The sequence below is a fragment of the Pteronotus mesoamericanus genome, unplaced genomic scaffold, assembly GCF_021234165.1.
Source record: "Pteronotus mesoamericanus isolate MK-2021 breed Mesoamerican mustached bat unplaced genomic scaffold, CSHL_Meso_final contig_90, whole genome shotgun sequence".
NCBI lineage: Eukaryota > Metazoa > Chordata > Mammalia > Chiroptera > Mormoopidae > Pteronotus > Pteronotus mesoamericanus.
The window spans coordinates 42,667,575-42,685,665 of record NW_026555277.1 but is presented as its reverse complement, the minus strand read 5'-3'; the positions used below and the strand labels follow the sequence as shown (position 1 = coordinate 42,685,665).

At 41.6% G+C, this 18,091-nt stretch overlaps 1 protein-coding gene and 1 pseudogene across 1 annotated transcript; both read left to right on the top strand.

The window, feature by feature from the left end:
* The first annotated feature begins 6,228 nt into the window (after window positions 1–6,228).
* On the top strand, window positions 6,229–7,873 carry LOC129080683 (elongation factor 1-alpha 1-like; annotated as a pseudogene).
* Window positions 7,874–8,923: 1,050 nt separating this feature from the next.
* NCR3LG1 (natural killer cell cytotoxicity receptor 3 ligand 1) lies at window positions 8,924–16,620 on the top strand. Its single transcript, XM_054586189.1, has 4 exons — window positions 8,924–9,020; window positions 12,145–12,492; window positions 14,725–15,048; window positions 16,520–16,620. Exons 1-4 carry the CDS (start codon window positions 8,924–8,926, stop codon window positions 16,618–16,620), a joined length of 870 nt encoding a protein of 289 aa, XP_054442164.1.
* Window positions 16,621–18,091: the final 1,471 nt, after the last annotated feature.

The following is an 18,091-nucleotide window of genomic DNA, read 5'->3' as shown; positions in this document are numbered from 1 at the left end:
CAGAGTTTTTAGTATTCATTTTAATTGATGCCAGTCATGCTTTGGATGATGATGTCATGTACCTGCTTGGTTGTTGCCAGCCCTTGACTGCACTTACCTTACACGCTCACCCTTCTAGTTGCCTTCAAAGCTCTGCATGTTTGTAAGCAAGTTTTCTTTTGTTTATAATTTGTATGCAATCTATTGCGAACAGTAGCTTTGACGTCACCTGTGCAAATTTTCTTACCTCCTTTTGTTTTATCCTTAGTATTAAGTATATTTCCCAAGACTTTCTAGGATTATGAATATATATCTTGTAATTAAAATGTTAGGATGTTTTATTTTTATAATTCTTATAATTTTGCTACTCCAAGGAGTTTTAAAATGAGTAATGGTTTATTTTCCCCATGATTTTAAGGTTGTGATTTTCTGAGTGCTCTAAAATTGAGAAAAAGTGAAACTTCATGTAGTTCTCTTTGCCATACCCCTGTGAATCATTGTGTTAAAATGTTATTCATTTATTTATTTTTTTAAACATCATTTATTTATATTTAGAGAGAGGAGAAGGGAAGGAGAAAGGGAGGAAGAGAAACATCAATGTGTGGTTGCCTCTCGTGCGCCCCCTACTGGGGACCTGGCCCACAACCTAGGCATGTGCCCTGACTGGGAATGGAACCAGGGACCCTTTGGTTTGAAAGCTGGTACTCAACTCACTGAGTCACACCAGCCAGGACCAATTTTAGCCCATTTAAATGTTCACTTTTAGTGATGAGAGTATGTGTCACTTCATTAAATCCCTACCCTTACTTTAGATTACCTGGGTGTGGCGTATGAAATGCATGTGCAGCCCAGGCTGTATTTGTTTTGTATCATGTTGTTTACCTATTTTGCTGTCTATTATTATTATCCTTAAATTGTTCAAGTATTTTGAATTTGTTTTACTTTTCAATTTTATCTTTTCTGTTTTGGGGTTTGATACTGTGTAAATATTTCCTTGTTAGAGTATTGGTCTTATAGATAATTCCCTTTTAAGAGCATATATGTCATGCCCCTTGATGTTTTAAACATTTTATAATATTAGAGAAGCATTTTTGTCAAATGCAACAATTAGAACCTGTCATTTTTGTGGAGCAGTCCTTCTTATGCTATAGCATTGAGTGATGTATCTTAGAATTTGTATCTTAATTTTTTTTTTCTGAGTTCTGAGCCTGTACATTTCTTGTTTCCTTTGATGTGTATGTATTTTCACTCTCTTTGATATTCATAGTATGTTTTATTGAGATTCAAGGTTGACTTTGGCCTAAACAAAACTACATTTGCAGAAAAGACAGCTTTTCTTGAACTAGTTAGACAATCAGGCAGCTACGCCTACAGTGGTTTCTGAGCACAGTGGAAAGTATTTTTAACACTGAAGAAAATTTGTAACTCATGCATAGAGTCCCCAACTTCTTCCTTTTGACAGAGTGAAACTCTGATGAATATCCCTTGTCCAATTCTTTAGCTTTTTTATACCCTCCTTGAATAATAATGGTTTAAAAAAATTCATGGTGTATCCTGGAAGACATTTTCTTCTCATAGTTGTTAATAAAAAAATTTTATTTTGAAAAAAATATTTTTTTTGGAGTTGACCAGGACATGAATTCAGCAGTCTGTGATTAGAAGAGAATACCATCATCTATTGTTTCTTCATTACTTTTGCCTGGATGATCTGAGTTTTAATTAAGTTCTTTCCTTTCTCTGTACTCTCCCACTTTCATACTTCTGTACTGACTTTTCCATTATTGTATTTGTTTTTAAATTTATTTTTTAGAGAGAGGGGAAAGGAGGGAGAAAGAGAGGGAGAGAAACATTGATCAGTTCCCTCTCATACTCCCCCAACCAGGGACCTGGCTCCCCAACTCAGGCTTGTGCCCTGAATGGACCCAGCAACCTTTTGGTTTGCAGGACTATGTCCAGCCCACGGAGCCACGCCAGTCAGGCACTCTCAGGCAGTCACAGCTCCATTATTGTATTTCTTTTTAAAGATTTTATTTATTTATTTTTAGAGAGAGGGAAGGGAGGGAGAAAGAGAGGAAGAGAAACATCAATATGTGGTTGCATTTTGCATGCCCCCTTCTGGGGACTTGTCTGGCACCCCAGGCTTGTGCCCTGACTGGGAATTGAACCAGTGACCCTTTGGTTCTCAGGCCGGCCCTCAGTCCACCAAGCCACACTGGCTAGGGCCATTATTGTATTTCTAATGCACCTCCCTAATCAATGGAGAAAGCTTTGAGGGGTGTAGAATGTTGTAACACCATTGTCAGCTATCTTAAAGTTTCATAGCCACCAGCTTCATGGGGCTTATTATCAGGACTTTCAAATGAATTTTCCCCTTCCCTCACAATCCTGAACTATCCGTCTTTTCTCTAAGAGAGTCTGTTGTATTACTGATTAAGATATTGATGTGACATTATTAAAACAGGATTCATTTCCAAAAGATTTATGTAAGATAAAACAGAGGCTAAGTATTTTACTTTAAGGGCAACATTTTGAAGCCAGTTAATGCCCAGAGTGACTGTTTCACTCATTTGTGCCGACTGACTTCTGGAGAGTTCTGTCTGCACTTCTCTATTTAGTTTCAGGGCCTAAGAATGGAGGCTGAAATACTGCTGCCAAGGCGGACGAAGGAGCCCCTTTTCAGAGAAGGTGTTTCTTTCCTGGAAGCTGTTGGTCCAGCATCCATTAGCCCACATGGAAGTCATACTAAGCCCTTGCAAAAAAAAAAAAAAAAAAAAAGCCTTTGCAAATTTCAAAATATCTGTCTATGTACCAATTAATATAGACTCTAATTGAAATATCATATTTTTGGAAGAACTGCATGTGTGTGTGTGTAAGCTTGTGCCTAAAATACGTCTGGAGGGAAGATTGTTAGCTATTCAATGTCTTTTGAAAAACATGTCTTCTGGAATTTAAACATGAAAAAACTTTTTTATCATAATTACTTTTTGTTTTTATGAAGGAAACCAGTGCTGCTTAATCCATACTGTATCAATAGTTATTATGTTATAAAAACCATTTAATAATTGTGATTTATACATCCCATTTTAAAGTCAAGATTTTAAAGACCCTTTACTTTGTTGTTACTAATTTGGGAGAATTTTGAAAATTTTTAAGTTTAAATGTTGAATTAAAAATTTAACCTTTTGTATCTATGTGGCCAAAAATGTTCTGTTAATTTTAAACTTTGGAAAGAATTTTATTAGTCTTAAGTGTACTTAATTCTTCTTGCCTTATTTAGATAATTGGATTACTTATTTTTAAAACTACAAAGAAATGATTAGATCTAAATTTGATCAGGAAGACACAGACTTTAAACAAGTTGGTTATATTTGAATTCATTTGTTGACTATATGTTGTGAAAAATTCTTTCGGTGTAATATTTGTTGGAAAGTATTCTAATTTGTATAGGTTCATTTTTAATTATATTAAGAGTAACATCAGAACAGTATGTAATATTTGTTGTAATTTTTGAGGAAAAAGACAAATTTGACATTTGAAAGAATGCATTGTTTGCAAAACACTACATAGAGTCATAGAGTCTATGCTCTCTCTAAGAGAGAGGGGAAGGGAGGGAGAGAGGGCCTTAGAGGTCGTTTACCCACGAAGGAACCCCTCATCCAGGATTTCCCAGGAGACTCCTCATACATTCCCTGCTTCCACCCTTCCAGTGATAGCATTGAAGTAGAAATCACAGTGGTTTCCAGGTATATCTGCATATGGGAATTGCCTAAGGGCTTCAAAAAATGCTGATGCCTCTGTCCCATCTCCAGGGGTTGTGGTTCCATTCTTCTGTAGTGTGGTCTGGGCTCTGGAATTTTCAGAAGATCTCCAGGTGATCCTAATGTGAGGATGAATTTGGTAACTGCTGATAAATCATGTGGAAAACCACATCAACTTTTTTGAACATTAGAGAATCTACCCTGGAGAGGAAACCGGACTAATGTTATGAAGGTTCTTCTATAAGCATTTGGATGTCGCTTCAGAGGATTTATAGCTGCACACATGCACATACCAGTGTTTGTATAATATGTAGGAAACATTTGTTTCCACTTAAATTCAGGAACCATTTAATATGGGACTAGGTGTTAGAACCTTGGCTCTGCCATTTTCTAACTAGAGTCGATCCTTGAACAACATGGGTTTGAACTGTGCAGATCTACTTACACGTGGATTTTTTTCTCTTTTAAAAATTTTACTTATTTTAATTTTTTTTTTAAGAGAGAGGGGAAGGGAGGGAGAGTGGGTGAGAAACAGCAATGTGCAAGAGATACCTTGATTGATTGCCTCTTGTCCCTAACCAGGGACCTGGCCTGTAACCCAGGCATGTGCCCCAACTGGGAATTGAACTGGTGACCTTTCGGTTTGCAGGCTGATGCTCAATCCACTGAGCTGGGACCCCTCCCACCAATAAATACAATAAATATATTTTCCTTATGATTTTTTTTTACATTTTTTCCTCTAGCTGGCTTAATAATACAGTACATAAAACATATATAAAATATGTGTTAATCTATTGTTTATGTTATTAGTAAGGCTTCCAGTCAACAGTAGGCTATTAGTAGTTAAGTTTAGGGGGATTCAAAAGTTATACATGATTTTCAACTGTGCAGGAGGTCAGCATCCCTAACCCTTCCATTGTTCAAGAGTTAACTGTATATGATGTATTTTCCTTCTAAAGTCTAGAGGAAAAAGTCTAGGAATTTTAAACTAAGAGTGTTTAAGTTTTTCCTCTAACTTTTCAATTTGAAATCATTTCAGGCTTGAAAAACTTGTAAAAATAGTACAAAGAATTTCCATATTCCCTTCACCTAGCTTCTCCAAATGTTAACATCTTACAAAGTTTTAAAATCAGGCAATTGAAATCAATACAATTCTACTGACTGATCTGCAAATTTTGGCCAATTTTCCCACTAACATACTTTTTCTAGGCCAAGGACTAACCCAGGGTCACATATTACTTTTAGTTGTGTGTCCATGTGTGTTTTTAAATGTTAACTTTAAGAAAAAAATCAAACTTAACCCCCCCAAAATTGCAACACTAGTACAAATAATTCTAGTATGCCATTTCTATGTTTATCAATTGTTAACATCCTGCCACATTTGTGCTCAAGCTTTCTCTCTCTGTACAATTCTTTTTTTTTTACTGAAGCATTTCAGAATTAAGTTGCAGGCATTGTGACCCTATACCCTAAATATGTGAGTGAGTATTCCCTAAGAACAAAGACTTTCACCCTGGCTGGGTAGCTCAGTTGGTTAGAGTGTTGTGCTGATAGGCTAAGGCTGTGGGTTCAATCCCTATTTGGGGCAGGTACACGAATCAACCAAATGCTCAAATAAGTGGAACAGCAATCGATGTTTCCCTATCTTTCCTGTCCTCTCTCTCTCCAAAATCAATTTAAGAAAAAGAACAAAGACATTATTTTGTAATAACCATCTTGTAATGATTAAATTCAGGAAATTTAACATTGTTACTTTTTTAAAAAAATTTATTGTATTTTTTCCATTACCATTTAGTTCCATTATACCCCCTTTCCCCAGTAATACCACACTGTTGACTATGACCATGAGTCCTTTTTCCTCCACCCCTAACTTCCCACCCCCCATTAGCTGTCATCTGTTCTCCATCTATGAGTGTGTTTCTGTTTTGCTTGTTATTTCAGTTTGTTAGATTCCACATATGAGTACAATACTATTAATCTAACATATATTAATAGTACTCACCATTTGTCTCAATACTGTCCTTTATGGTAATTTTTTTCATGGTTTAGGATTTAATCCAAGATTAAGCTTTGCATTTAGTTGTCATGTCTCTTTCATTTCCCTCCATCTGGAATAATTCTTCAGCCTTTGTCTTTCATGACATAGATGTTTTTGAAGAGTACAGGTCATTTGTTTTCTAGAATGGCCCTTAATTTACTTTTGTCTAGATCAATGTCTCTCAAAATACAGTCTGTGACTGACTGATGCTGGTCAACATATCAGTGTTACCTAACAGCACATAGTCAACATAGAAACTGAAATTACACCTTTGGAAATAATTTTATGTCTTTTTAATAAAAATTGGGGGCTTATATTTTTATGTCATTTGACTTCATTTTTCTGCAAACTCATTTTTATTTTATTTCACAAAATATCAGTCCTAGCTTTTTCACAGTGGGTTTACCGCCAGAACACAGGCGTCTTGAAAACCATCACTAAATCTAAGACAAAATGGGAAAGGAAAGGACTCATAGTCAACATCTTCATCATTGGACATGTAGAATCAGTCAAGTCTATCCTACTGGCCACCTGAACTACAAATGTGGTGGGGCTGACAAAAGAATCACCAAAAAATTTGAGAAGTTTGCTGAGAGGGGAAGGGCTCCTTCAAGTATGTCTGGCTCTTGGATAAACTGAAAGTGAGTGTCGTATCATCACTGATAGCTCCCTGTGGAAATCTGAGACCGGCAGGTATTATGTAACCGATGCCCCAGGACACAGGGACTTTGTAAAACACATGATGACAGGCACATCTCAGGCTGACTGAGCCGTCCTGATTGTTGCTGCTGGTGTTGGTGAATTTGCAGCAGGGATCTCCGAGGCCGGCAGACCCAGCCGTGAGTGTGCCCTTTTGGCTGACACGCCGGGTGTGAAACAACCTATTGTTGATGTTAACAAAATGGGTTCCACTGAGCCATCCTACAGCTGGAAGGGTTATGAAGAAATCAGTAAGGAAGTCAGCACCTGCATTAAGAAAATTTGCTACAACCCTGACACAGTAGCATTGGCGTCAGTTTCTAGATGGAGCGGTGACACACGCTGGAGGCCAGGGCTAACATGCTTTGGTTCAAGGGGTGGAAATTTGCCCGTAAAGAGGGGAGGAAGGTTGGGTGACGTGGTGAAAAAGGTAAAGGGATTAAGCAGTACAAATTGGGAGTTGCAGAATAGCCACAGAGATGTGGATTACAGCACAGGGAATACAGTCAATAATATTGATAGTAGTAGTAGTAGTAGTAGTAGTAGTAGTAGTAGTAGTATGTGTGGGTCCAGGTGGGAACTTGAAGCAGTGAGGGGACCATTCTGGAAAGTACATGATTTTCAAACCACTTTGCTGTACATCTGAAACTAATACAGAATTGTATTGAATATAAACTGTAATTGAAAAATAAAATTTAAAAATCACCTATAAAGATGGCAGTGTGAGTGGAACCACGCTGCTTGAAGCTCCTCTTTGCTCCCTGCCACCAACTCCTCCGATTGACAAGCCCATGTCCGCCCCTCCAGGATGCCTACAAAAATGTGGGCCAAGTGGAGGCTGCTGTTCTCAGACCCATGAGGTGGTCACCTTTGTGCCAATGTTACAACTGAAATAAAGTGTCTGTTGAAATGCACCATGAACCTTTGAGTGAAGCTCTTCCTGGGGATGCTGTGGGCTTCACTATCAAGGATGTGTCTGTGGCAAAGTGGCTGGTGACAGCAAAATGGACCCACCCACGGAAGCAGTTAGCTCCACATCTCATGTGGTCATCCTGAACCATCCAACCAAATCAGAGCTGGACATGCACCTGTGCTGGAATGCCACACAGCTCCCATCACAAACGTGCTGAGCTGAAGGGTAAGAGTAATCGTTGTTCCAGGAAAAAACCTGGAAGATGGCCTGAAGTTTTTGAAATTGGATGGTGCTACCATCGTTGATATGGTTCCTGGCAAGTCCCTGTGTGTTGAGAGCTTCTCTGACTATGCTCCTTGGGACCATTTTGCTGTTTGTGACATGAGACAGACAGTTGCTGTGGGCATCATCAAAGCAATGGACCAGAAGGCAACTGGAGCTGAAAAAGTCACCAAATCTGCCCAGAAAGCTGAGAAGGCTAAATGAGTATTATCCTCAATACCTGCCACCCCAGGCATAATCAGTGGTGGAAGAACAGTTTCATAACTGTTTGTCTCAAATGACCACTTAGGTGCAATAGTAAAAGGCTGGTTAATGATTAAAATGCACCATAAAACCTTCAGAAGAAAATCAGCGTGTTTTGTGGACCATTTGGGGTGTGTGCGTGTGTTTTTAAGTTACTAGTTTTTAAAATCAGTCCTTTTTAAGGGAAACAACTCGACTAAAAATCTGTTACAGAGTTTTGAGAACCATTAAAACAAAGTTTAATGAGAAAAAGTATCAGTCCTAAATGGGCTGGACATTTTCATTCGGAAGGGTTGTTTGTCACAGCTGCTTTGGACAGCACTGGTCTAGATCAGATTTGTGAGGCTACGGACTATGCTTTAGTCCCTTGGAATCCATTACGCCTAGACCACACCAGGCAGAGTTCACTTAGTGGTTGCTGTGGGATGTCCTGAGCCCTCGTTACTTCATTGCTCCCAGCTTTAATAAAGCTGCTCTCAAAATCACGTGAAGTATGCACTCTTCTACAGGAAGTCAAGAGTCCGTACATCTCATGCCAGTCTGGGGCACACCCACTCCGGCAGTTTCCGAGCACTAGCGAACCACTTCGTTTGAGGTACGTCTGTGACTTACTCCACTCCCCTCTCCCGGGATGGGTTGGGTGGCGCCAGTGACGCTCCTGGGACGGTATCTGGGAGACAAACTTCCAGAAGGTGGGCGTGACTCCTGCCATCCCTCCCCGCTATCCCCTCCCACCGCCCGGAAGAGCTCCGGCCACCCCCCCCGCCCCCCCCAGCCCCGCGAGCCGCAGGAGTATGACTGCTCGTCACCGCGTTTTAGCATCGCATTTGTAGAACGGGGCAAAACTATTTAGAAGGTACGCCTACTCCGCATCACCCCACGAAAGGGGATTTCTTCTGCACATTGCATATTAGGATCGGACTCTTCGCTGTGTAGGAAGAAACTTGGCAGGCGGCTGCCTGTAGGCACCCAGGCGGGGGCCAAACCAGGGGATCGGGGCCCAAACCAAGCATGGCCATGGATGTGGAGGCGGCAGCAGCCCGGACATCGTACAGCTTTGTGCGGACCCTTCCGGGCCTGCTTTTGTGGTTCCCGCTGTTCACCGAAGGTAAAACCTGGGCGAGAAAGGGGGAGGGAGGAGGGAGTTACGGAGTTGGTGGCGGGTGTTTGTCTCTAGATCCTCTGGTCAACCCCTTTGGAGTCCTCGACTCTGAGCTCTACTTTTTGAAATTAGGTTCATTTATTGATTCAGCAATTAAGATATGGATGTGACTGTCTCCTTCAGGTTAAGGGCTCTGTGGGTTTTAGCTCCTCTTACATCATCCTAGATGCCAGAACTCCGCCCATTAATGACTCATTTAGCCTTTTACTAAAATTTCTGCTTTGCTCTTTCCACAACAAAGAATTATTTGGCCAAAATGCCAACGGTACCAAGAAACTTTGCAAACCATTTTTGACATATCCAGACAGTCACAACCCCTTCTCCATTCATTGCACAAATCGTTTTTTGGTGTTTCAGTTGTGGTTTTACCTTTCTTGAAATAATGAAGCATAATATGCTGAAAATGTTGCATATCTTCTTCCATCTTCAATATTAAAATGGCTACACAAAAATTCACCAATTTTGGTAAGTATTTTTAAATGCACACTGATATGACAGCTGTCACAATACAATCTAACAAAAGTGTTTTGAATTAAGTTAAAGACAGCTAAGCACTACTAGAGCCATTGTACAGGGAAAACCTAAATGAACTTTTTGGCCCACCCAATATTAGCATAAAGTTAAAGCCCCGAGCCTGGCAAATGCCTGCCATAGGCACTACACGAAAGGAATGTCTTCAAAGCCCCTTCGTGGTACCCTTCAGTCACCCCTAAGCTACCTTGAACCCCTGGGCCCAAGGGACCCTTAAACAGTTTTGCATTCACATACTCCCTCCCTCACCCCATTTCTCTCTGGTGGTCTGGATCTCGTCCTCTACCCTAGCCATCTTGTCAAATTCTCTTACCTCCACGTCGCTCAAATGCGTACCATGTATGGCCTCTTTGTATTCCTTGAATCTCAGGCATTCCTTCATTTTCACTGTAGAGTTTTCCACTTTGAGATGTCACTGCCTTTTTCTGTCCTGCAGGAGTTCTTGACAGGCACCTCCTTTTCTAGCCTGGCCAAGCGCTGAGAACAACAGACACGCAGACCTTTTCCTTTTCCGTGCCCCTTCCTTCTTGCCCATTTCAGTGTTCTGCAGGCAGTGAGGAACACCCTCACACTGACCTGAAAGAGCCTGGAGCAACAACGAGGAGTTTGCAGACAGTGCAGCATCCAATCGTAGCGAAGGAGTCTTTTCACTTTTTATGGAACACTGCTGGACATGTTTCTGTTTAATTGTTGATCAAGAACCAAAAACCTGGAAGGCATGTGAAGAGATAGTTTAAGTCATTATTAACCAGAGAACAGAAAACAATAATAAGATATCACTTGACCTTTATTAGACTAACCCACATAGGCTGGGGGATGCCAAGTGGTAGTGGTAGTGATGTCGGAATCTAGACCAAATGGGTGTCCATCAGTGGGGCTGTAGATGAGCCAGGTGTGGATGTTCACCATGGAGAAATGGGCAGCAACTTCAAGTAAAGGACTAGATGTACACCTGGCAGTCTGGATGAATCTGGAAAGCATAGTGGCAAAAGGAGAACCAGCCTTGGCCGGTGCGGCTCAGTTGGTTGGAGCATCTTGCCATAACTGAGAGCTTGAGGGTTCAGTCTCCAGTTTGTGCGTGTCTGGGAGGCAATGGATCATTTCCTCTCCCTCATCAGTGTTTCTCTCCTTCCCTTTCTTTCTCTCTAAAAGCAATGAAGAAAAAAAAAAAAGTCCTGGGGTGAAGATAAAAAAAATTAATAAAAGGATGAGAAGCAATGACATATAACTTAAAACCATTTCTCTAAGTTTGAGAAACAAAACATGACAGTTTTTAAAATTAATTTTCACCCAAGGATATGTTTTTAATGATTTTAGAGAGAGAGGAAAGGGCAGTGGTTGGGGGGGAGAGAGAGAGAGAGAGAGAGAAACATTGATATGAGAGAGAAGCATTAATCGGTTGCCTCCCATTTGTGCCCTGACTGGGGACCAAATCGGCTACCTAGGTATGTGCTCTGACCGGGAATCAAACCCACAACTTTCTGGTGTATAAAATGATGCTACAACCAAGTGAGCCATCTGGCCAGGGCAGAACAAGACAGTTTTAAAGAGAACAGAAATACAGATATTAAACATCTTAGATTGCTTGCCTGATGGGGGAGGGGAATGGAAATAAAAGGAATAATTATTTATCAATGTGCAATGAGCAACCTGAAAATAAAATTAATAAAATAATCTATATATAGTTTCATAAAAAAGAATATAATATTTAGGAATAAATTTAACAGGAAAAGTACAAAACCTATACTCTGAAAACTATAAAACTATTGTTGAAAGAAATTTAAGAAGATCTAAATAAGTGATAAGACAAACATCTTGTCTGTCTTCTCAAGCTGCCATAACAAATACTGTAGACCGAGTGGCTTCAACTGCAGAAATTTATTTCTCACAGTTCTGGAGGCTGGGAAGACAGAGATCAAGGTGTTGACTGCTTTGTTTCTGGTGAGAGGCCTTTTTCTGGCTTGTACATGAACACCTCACTCTATCCCCAGGAGTGGAGAGATTATTTCTCCCATCCTTCTCCTTTCTCTTATAAGGGCACTAATCCCATTCATGAGGGCTCTACCCTCATGACCAAATTATCTCCCAAAGCCCCCAATTTCAAGTACCATCACACTGAGGATTATGAATTTTGGAGGGACACAAGCACTCAGTCCCTAGCACATCCCCAAAACACATTCATGGATTAGAAGACAACATTGTTAAGATGGCAGTACTCCCCAAATTGATCTACAGATTCAATGCAATTCCTATTAGAATCTCAGACAACTTCTTTGGAGAAAATAAACTGATTTGAAAATTTCTATGAAATTGCAAGAGACCCAGGATAGCCAAAACTATCTTGGAAAAAAAAAAAAAAAGAACACATTTGGAAGATCTCATGTGGATTAATGAGAGGTCATGAACTAAGGGCCTCTCTACAGGAGACCCCCGGCCCAGAAAAGGAATTTGTTTCTGATTACATGGTAGTGTTTGAGAGTACGAGCCCTGTGGTTTTTCCCCAAGGTTCTTCCATAACTGAGTTTTCTTGTTCCCACAGGTTCCTTGCCAGTGGAGATGGCAAGGAAGACTCAGACTGTGCGTCTGAATGACAATGTCACCATCTTCTGCAAAGTCCCTGGTTCTTCACACTGGAACATCGAAATTATGGGTGTTACCTGGTTTTGGAAGAATCAGGTGGATAAAACAGAGGTCAAGGTGTTTGAGTTTTATGGAAACCATCGAAAAGCATTCCGACCAGGAGCCAATGTGTCTCTACAGAGGCTGGTGAAGGGGGACGCCTCACTGCAGCTGCCTGGAGTCCAGCTGAGGGAAGCAGGAGAGTACCGATGTGAGGTGGTGATCACCCCTAACAAGGGCCAGGGAACATCCTCTCTGGAGGTTGTGGGTGAGTGCCTGGTGGCAGTGTCCTGTGGTTCCATGGTGATGGGGCTTGGGTGGAGATGTGGATGGGCCAAGTGGAGCAGAGGTTTGGGGCATGGGCCTAAGAGTCAGATAGATGTGGGTTTGAGTCCTGGGCTTCCATGGACACCTGGACAGCTTAGGGCAAATTATTACCCATGCTGAACCTCAATGTCCTTTGCTCTAAACAAATGTAATAGTACCTACCCAAGAGGATTGAGAAATGCTTAGTGTAGTGCTTGGCCCATTAGAAGTGCTCAGGAGAAGAAAGCCTAGTGTGTGGACAGTCAGCAATCTCTGAAGAGGTACCTCTGAAAGGCAGCTGGGAAAGGGGAGAGGTGCTATGCTCTGGCTCCACAGATTTGACTCCTCTTCCAGCTTTGCTGCTTCCAAACTGGGTGATGGAGCCAGTCATTCAACATTTTTGGACCTGAAATTTTCCCATGTACAAAATGGGTCGATAAATCATACCTGCCTCTTAGTGTTCTGAGGATTACATAAGACAATGTATGAAAAAGGTGAGCTGCGTGCTGTTCTGAGTTAGTTGCTCAGTTAAGACTTAAAACAACAAAAATATTCCTTAAACGCTAATTTGAGCTCCACTTCCCTCTATTATAAATAGGTCTGGTAATACCACGTGGTTGAGCTTGCTGGGAGGGTGTATTAGTTTGCTAGAGCAGCCATAACAAAATACCATTGATTAGGTGGCCTAAATAACTGAAATTTATTGTCACAATTCTGGCATTTAGAAGTCTTAGATCAAGGTGTCTGCAGGTTGGTTCTTCTGCCAACTCTCTCCTTGGCTTGTAGATGTCTGTCTTCTCCCTGTGTCTTCACGTGGTCTGCCCTGTGCGTGTATCTGTGTCCTAGTCTCCTTTTCTTATAAACTTTTGAGTTAGATTAGATTAGGGCCCAACCTAATGACCTCATTTTAATGTAACAACCTCAATAAAGACCCTACCTTCGAATACAGCCAGAGTCTGAGGGACTAGGGTTAGGACTTCAACATAGGAATTCAGGGGTGGGAGACACAATTCAGGCTATAACAGGGGGAGGGGGACTGTGTCTATGAGCTCTCCAAAACTGTACTTAAGGCTCTGAATGTTTTGTCCATATTAATTTGGGGGATGGGAATGCATTTTAGGATTCATTTCTTCTTCAGACAGAAAGCCTAAAATAAAAGATTAAAAAAAATTAATAGATTTCATTTTTTAGAACAGTTTAGACTTACAGAAAAATTACAAAGATAGTACAGAGTTCCTGCCTCTGTATACCACTTCCCCTATTATTAATATCTTGTGTTAGTATGGTTTATTTGTTACAATCAATGAACCGATATTTATACATTTTTATTAATTAAAGTCCATTTATTTATTTATTTATTTATTTATTTATTTATTTTTAGAGAGAGGGGAAGGGAGGGAGGAAGAGAGGAAGAGAAACATCCATGTGTGGTTGCCACTCGAACCCGCAACCCAGACATGTGTCCTGACTGGGAATTTAACTGGTGACCCTTTGGTTTGTAGGCCAGCAGTCAATCCACTGAGCCACACCAGCCAGGGCTGAGTAAATTTTTTTTTTTCCAGATTTTTTTGAAGGTTTTCTCTTTGTCTTTTGACCAAAAAAAAAAAAAAAAATTTTTTTCCCCCTGTATTTTGAACATGATGTGGTGTTTTCCTGCTTGGCGTTTTCTAAGCTTCCTGGATCTATGCCTTGGTATCTGTCATTAATTTTGGAAAATTCTTAGCCATTATTTTTCAAATTATTCCTCCTCTTTTCTCTTTACTTCCTCTGATATTCCTGTTACACATACATTATAGCTTTTGCAGTTGTCCACAGTTTTGGATATTTCTTTTTCTTCTGGGTTTTCCCGTACCATCCTTTTTGCTCTTTGAATTTCAGTTTGGGAATTTTTACGGACATATTTAAGCTAACTGATTCTCTCCTTGGCCGTGTTAAGTCTACTGATGAGCCTGTGAAAGGCATTCTCATTTCTTTTATAGTGTTTTTGGTTTCTAGCATTTCCTGGCTATGAGAGTCAGGGTCATGGCGTATCAGCACCTTGCTGGCACTAAGATCAACATACCCAGATATCTAGCTTAAGGAGAATCCCACTTGCTTCACTCACCCTTCCTGAAGGCTTGCTCTGGGTCAGACATTGAACTGATAATAACCTGTCCCAACCTACCCTCAAAGTATGACTTTTCTCTCCTGGCAGCTTACCCAGTCATCAGCTTGTTGGCAGAGGAAGCCAAGGTGAAAGATAATGATGACCAATATCTTCTGTGTAAGTCAAGTAGGTTCTACCCGAAGAACATTAACATAACGTGGTATAGATGGACCCAGGAGAATCCCCAGTATCTGAAGTTTTCTGAGGGCATCACCACTGATTTTGCCATTAAGAATGAAGATGACACATTTAACGTCACTAGCCGTTTGAGGCTGAAGTGCTCTCTGAAACACAATGTGACCTACCGATGTATGATAGAACACATATCCTTGCCCACCCCCCAGATGAAGGACATCACCCTGCCTGAGAAAGGTAAGTGTCTTTCTAGATGTTTCCCCTGCTCTTCACCTTGAGGGGACATAACATAAAACTCAGGTTCCCAGTTAGTCTAGGCCAAGAGGGGGGCCACTGGGGTAGGAGAAAAAGCTTGGTTTGGCCTCACTCAGCCCCACAGCCAGCGGTCCAGACTAGGTCCTGAACCAAGGCGATGGTCTCCTCCGTGGAGAGTAGTGACAGCAGTCCTCAGGGTTGCTGTTAGCTTATGGCAGCTTAAGTGATCTAGGTGGTCCATATGACCTGGAGTGGGAAGCTGCTAGGAGAAAGGGTCCATGTCCCCTGAGGATAAGGGTCTATGAGGAGGCAGAGACCCAGCTCTGCCAGCAACTCTTCTGGTCAGGCTCCAGGCTCACTGCAAACTGTTGGCTGGTAGGGACTGAATCAGTGGTCTGTGCCCACGGTGGGGAGGCCATAGTAGGGAGTCCTGTGAATGCCAAGGGCTTTCCCCAGACACAGTAGATCCTTAGCTTAAGATAATACAGCTCCCCACAGAACCCCTCCTGCTGGTGGGGTGGGGTTAACTGAGCTCACATCCTGGCTTCTGTGGTCCTGGCTCTGGTCCTGGGGTGGGGGTGGGGTGACCTTGTGCATCAAATGCGTCAGCCTGGAGCTGAGAGGGGCTAGGAAGGCAGGGGCTGGCTGGATGTGCCAGAAGGGGCCTGCGGTGGTCCTGGAGGGAGAGAAGGGCCAGGGGGGTGGGTGTGTGGGGGTATGTGTGTTGGGGGGTATATGCAGGGATGTGTGCAGAGTATGTGCAGTGCATGGGGAGTATGGAATTGAAATATGCCTTGTAAGTATAAGAGGTTTGTCTTGGTGATTTGTGTATGCCTTTGGGCTGCTATGACAGACTGCCACAGACTGGCTTATAAACAACAGCTTTATTTCTCACAGTTCTGGAGGCTGGACATCTGAGATCAGTGTGCCAGCATGGTTGGGTGAGGGCTTTCCTCTGGGTCACAGATTTCTTTTTGTATCCTCATGTGGTGGAAGGGGTCAGGGATCTCTCTTGGGCCTCTTTTATAAGGACAGTAATCGCATTCATGAGGGCTCCACCCTCATGACCAGGAATCCCACCTCCAAATACCATTACATTGGGTATTAGGATTTCAACATATGAATTTTGTGGGGGTTGGGGGGAGCACATTCAGTCCATAGCAGAAGTGTAAGATGGTATAGTAGTGTGAAAGCTTTGAACACGCGCATGGCATATTTTTGTGGGATGTGGTGCTCGATACTGCCGTGTATCTGTGGCAAGTGCTAAACACACTAATGTGTGGAAATGTATGTGATAGGAATGACAAGACATGTGGCAGAGGACTGACTGGTGGTTCTGTCTCTGACAGAGACATGACACACAACCACACAGACCTTAGCAACGGTTATGTCGTCACTTTGGCCCCTGCCAGTTGGTTTTCCCTTAAGTTTGGCTTCCTCTTTCTCTCTGCAGGATCTGAGACAAGAAGTGGCTCGTGCAGCACTTACGTTTGCATCTCTGTTTTCTGTTCTGTAGTTGGACTGATTTTAATAATTTCGTTTTGCAAAAGGTAAGGGGATACTAAAGCAAAGTTTAGCCCTTTATTTTGGAATTGGCTCTGGGAGTTCAGGGAGCATTGCCAGCGGATGACGTTGGAGAGTTCTCAGGATCGATCCCAGGGGATTCTACGTGGTGTGTTTGTGGTGTGTGGCTTTTTCTGATGTTGTGTGGGGGAGCTTTCTCATCAGATCTATGTATGGTGGCTTGTGACTCTGGGGAATGCATTGTAAAGTCCCTCTGCCTCTTCATAACATACAACTCATTGTGAACCAAACTGCACTGTTAGCAATTTGGAGCGGGCCTTTGAACTACGTATGAGCTGCATTGTTCTCACATGTGGAAACCACAGCTCAGAGAGCGGAATTCCTTCCCCTAGGTGCTCCTATTTTGTTTTGTTTCCCTCCCCATTTTTATTTTTTTATTTTGTTTTTTCTCCCCTTTATTCTCCTCCACCCAGCACCCCCCTCCCACCAGCATTCCCCCCTGCCACCTTAGTTCATGTCCATGGCTCCTACATATAGTTCTTTGGCTTCTCCATTTCCTATGCTATTCTTAACCTCCCGCATCTATTTGTACCTACTATTTATGCTTCTTATTCCCTGTATCTTTTCCTCCATTCTCCTCTCTCCCTCTCCCCTTTGATTTCCATTTCTGTAATTCTGTTCCTGTTCTAGTTGCTTGCTTAGTTTTTTTTTTTTTTTTTTTAGGTTCAGTTGTTGATAGTTGTGAATTTGTTGTCATTTTACTGTTCATATTTTTTGATTTTCTTCTTTTTCTTAGGTAAGTCCCTTTAACATTTCATATAATAAGGGCTTGGGGATGATGAACTCCTTTCATCTGAGCTTATCTGGGAAGTACTTTATCTGCCCTTCCATTCTAAATGATAGCTTTGCTGTATAGAGTAATCTTGGAAGTAGGTCCTTGCCTTTCATGACTTTGAATAATTTTTTCCAGCCCCTTCTTGCCTATAGGATTTCTTTTGAGAAATGAGCTGATAGTCTTCTGGGAACTCCTTTGTAGGCAGCTGTCTCCTTTTCTCTTGCTGTTTTTAAGATTCTCTCCTTATCTTTAATTTTGGGTATTGTAATTATGATGTGGCTTGGTGTGTGCTTCCTTGGGTCCAACTTTGGCGCTCTCTGAGCTTCCTGGAGCTCCTGGAAGTCTTCTTCCTTTGCCAAATTGGGAAGTTCTCCATTATTTTTTTCAGATAAGTTTTCAATTTCTTACTCTTCCTCTTCTCCTCCTGGCACCCCTATGATTTGGATGTTGGAACGTTTAAAGTTGTCCCAGAGGTTCCTAAGCCTCTCCTCATTTTTTTGAATTCTTGTTTCTTTATTCTCTTCCGATTAAATGTTTATCTCTTCTTTCTGCTCCAAATCTTTGATTTGAGTCCCAGTTTCCTTCCCTTCCCTGTTGGTTCCCCGTATATATCTTTTTTTATTTCACTTTACATAGCCTTCACCTTTTCCTCCATTTTGCAACCAA

What these genes read in the sequence shown, in the direction of transcription:
- NCR3LG1 (XM_054586189.1), top strand. Translation starts at nt 8,924, where the DNA reads ATGGCCATGGATGTGGAGGCGGCAGCAGCCCGGACATCGTACAGCTTT. An exon ending in ATCCTCTCTGGAGGTTGTGG is followed by an intron (nt 12,493 to 14,724) that starts GTGAGTGCCTGG and finishes CTCTCCTGGCAG; the next exon opens with CTTACCCAGTCATCAGCTTG. An exon ending in CATCACCCTGCCTGAGAAAG is followed by an intron (nt 15,049 to 16,519) that starts GTAAGTGTCTTT and finishes TTCTCTCTGCAG; the next exon opens with GATCTGAGACAAGAAGTGGC.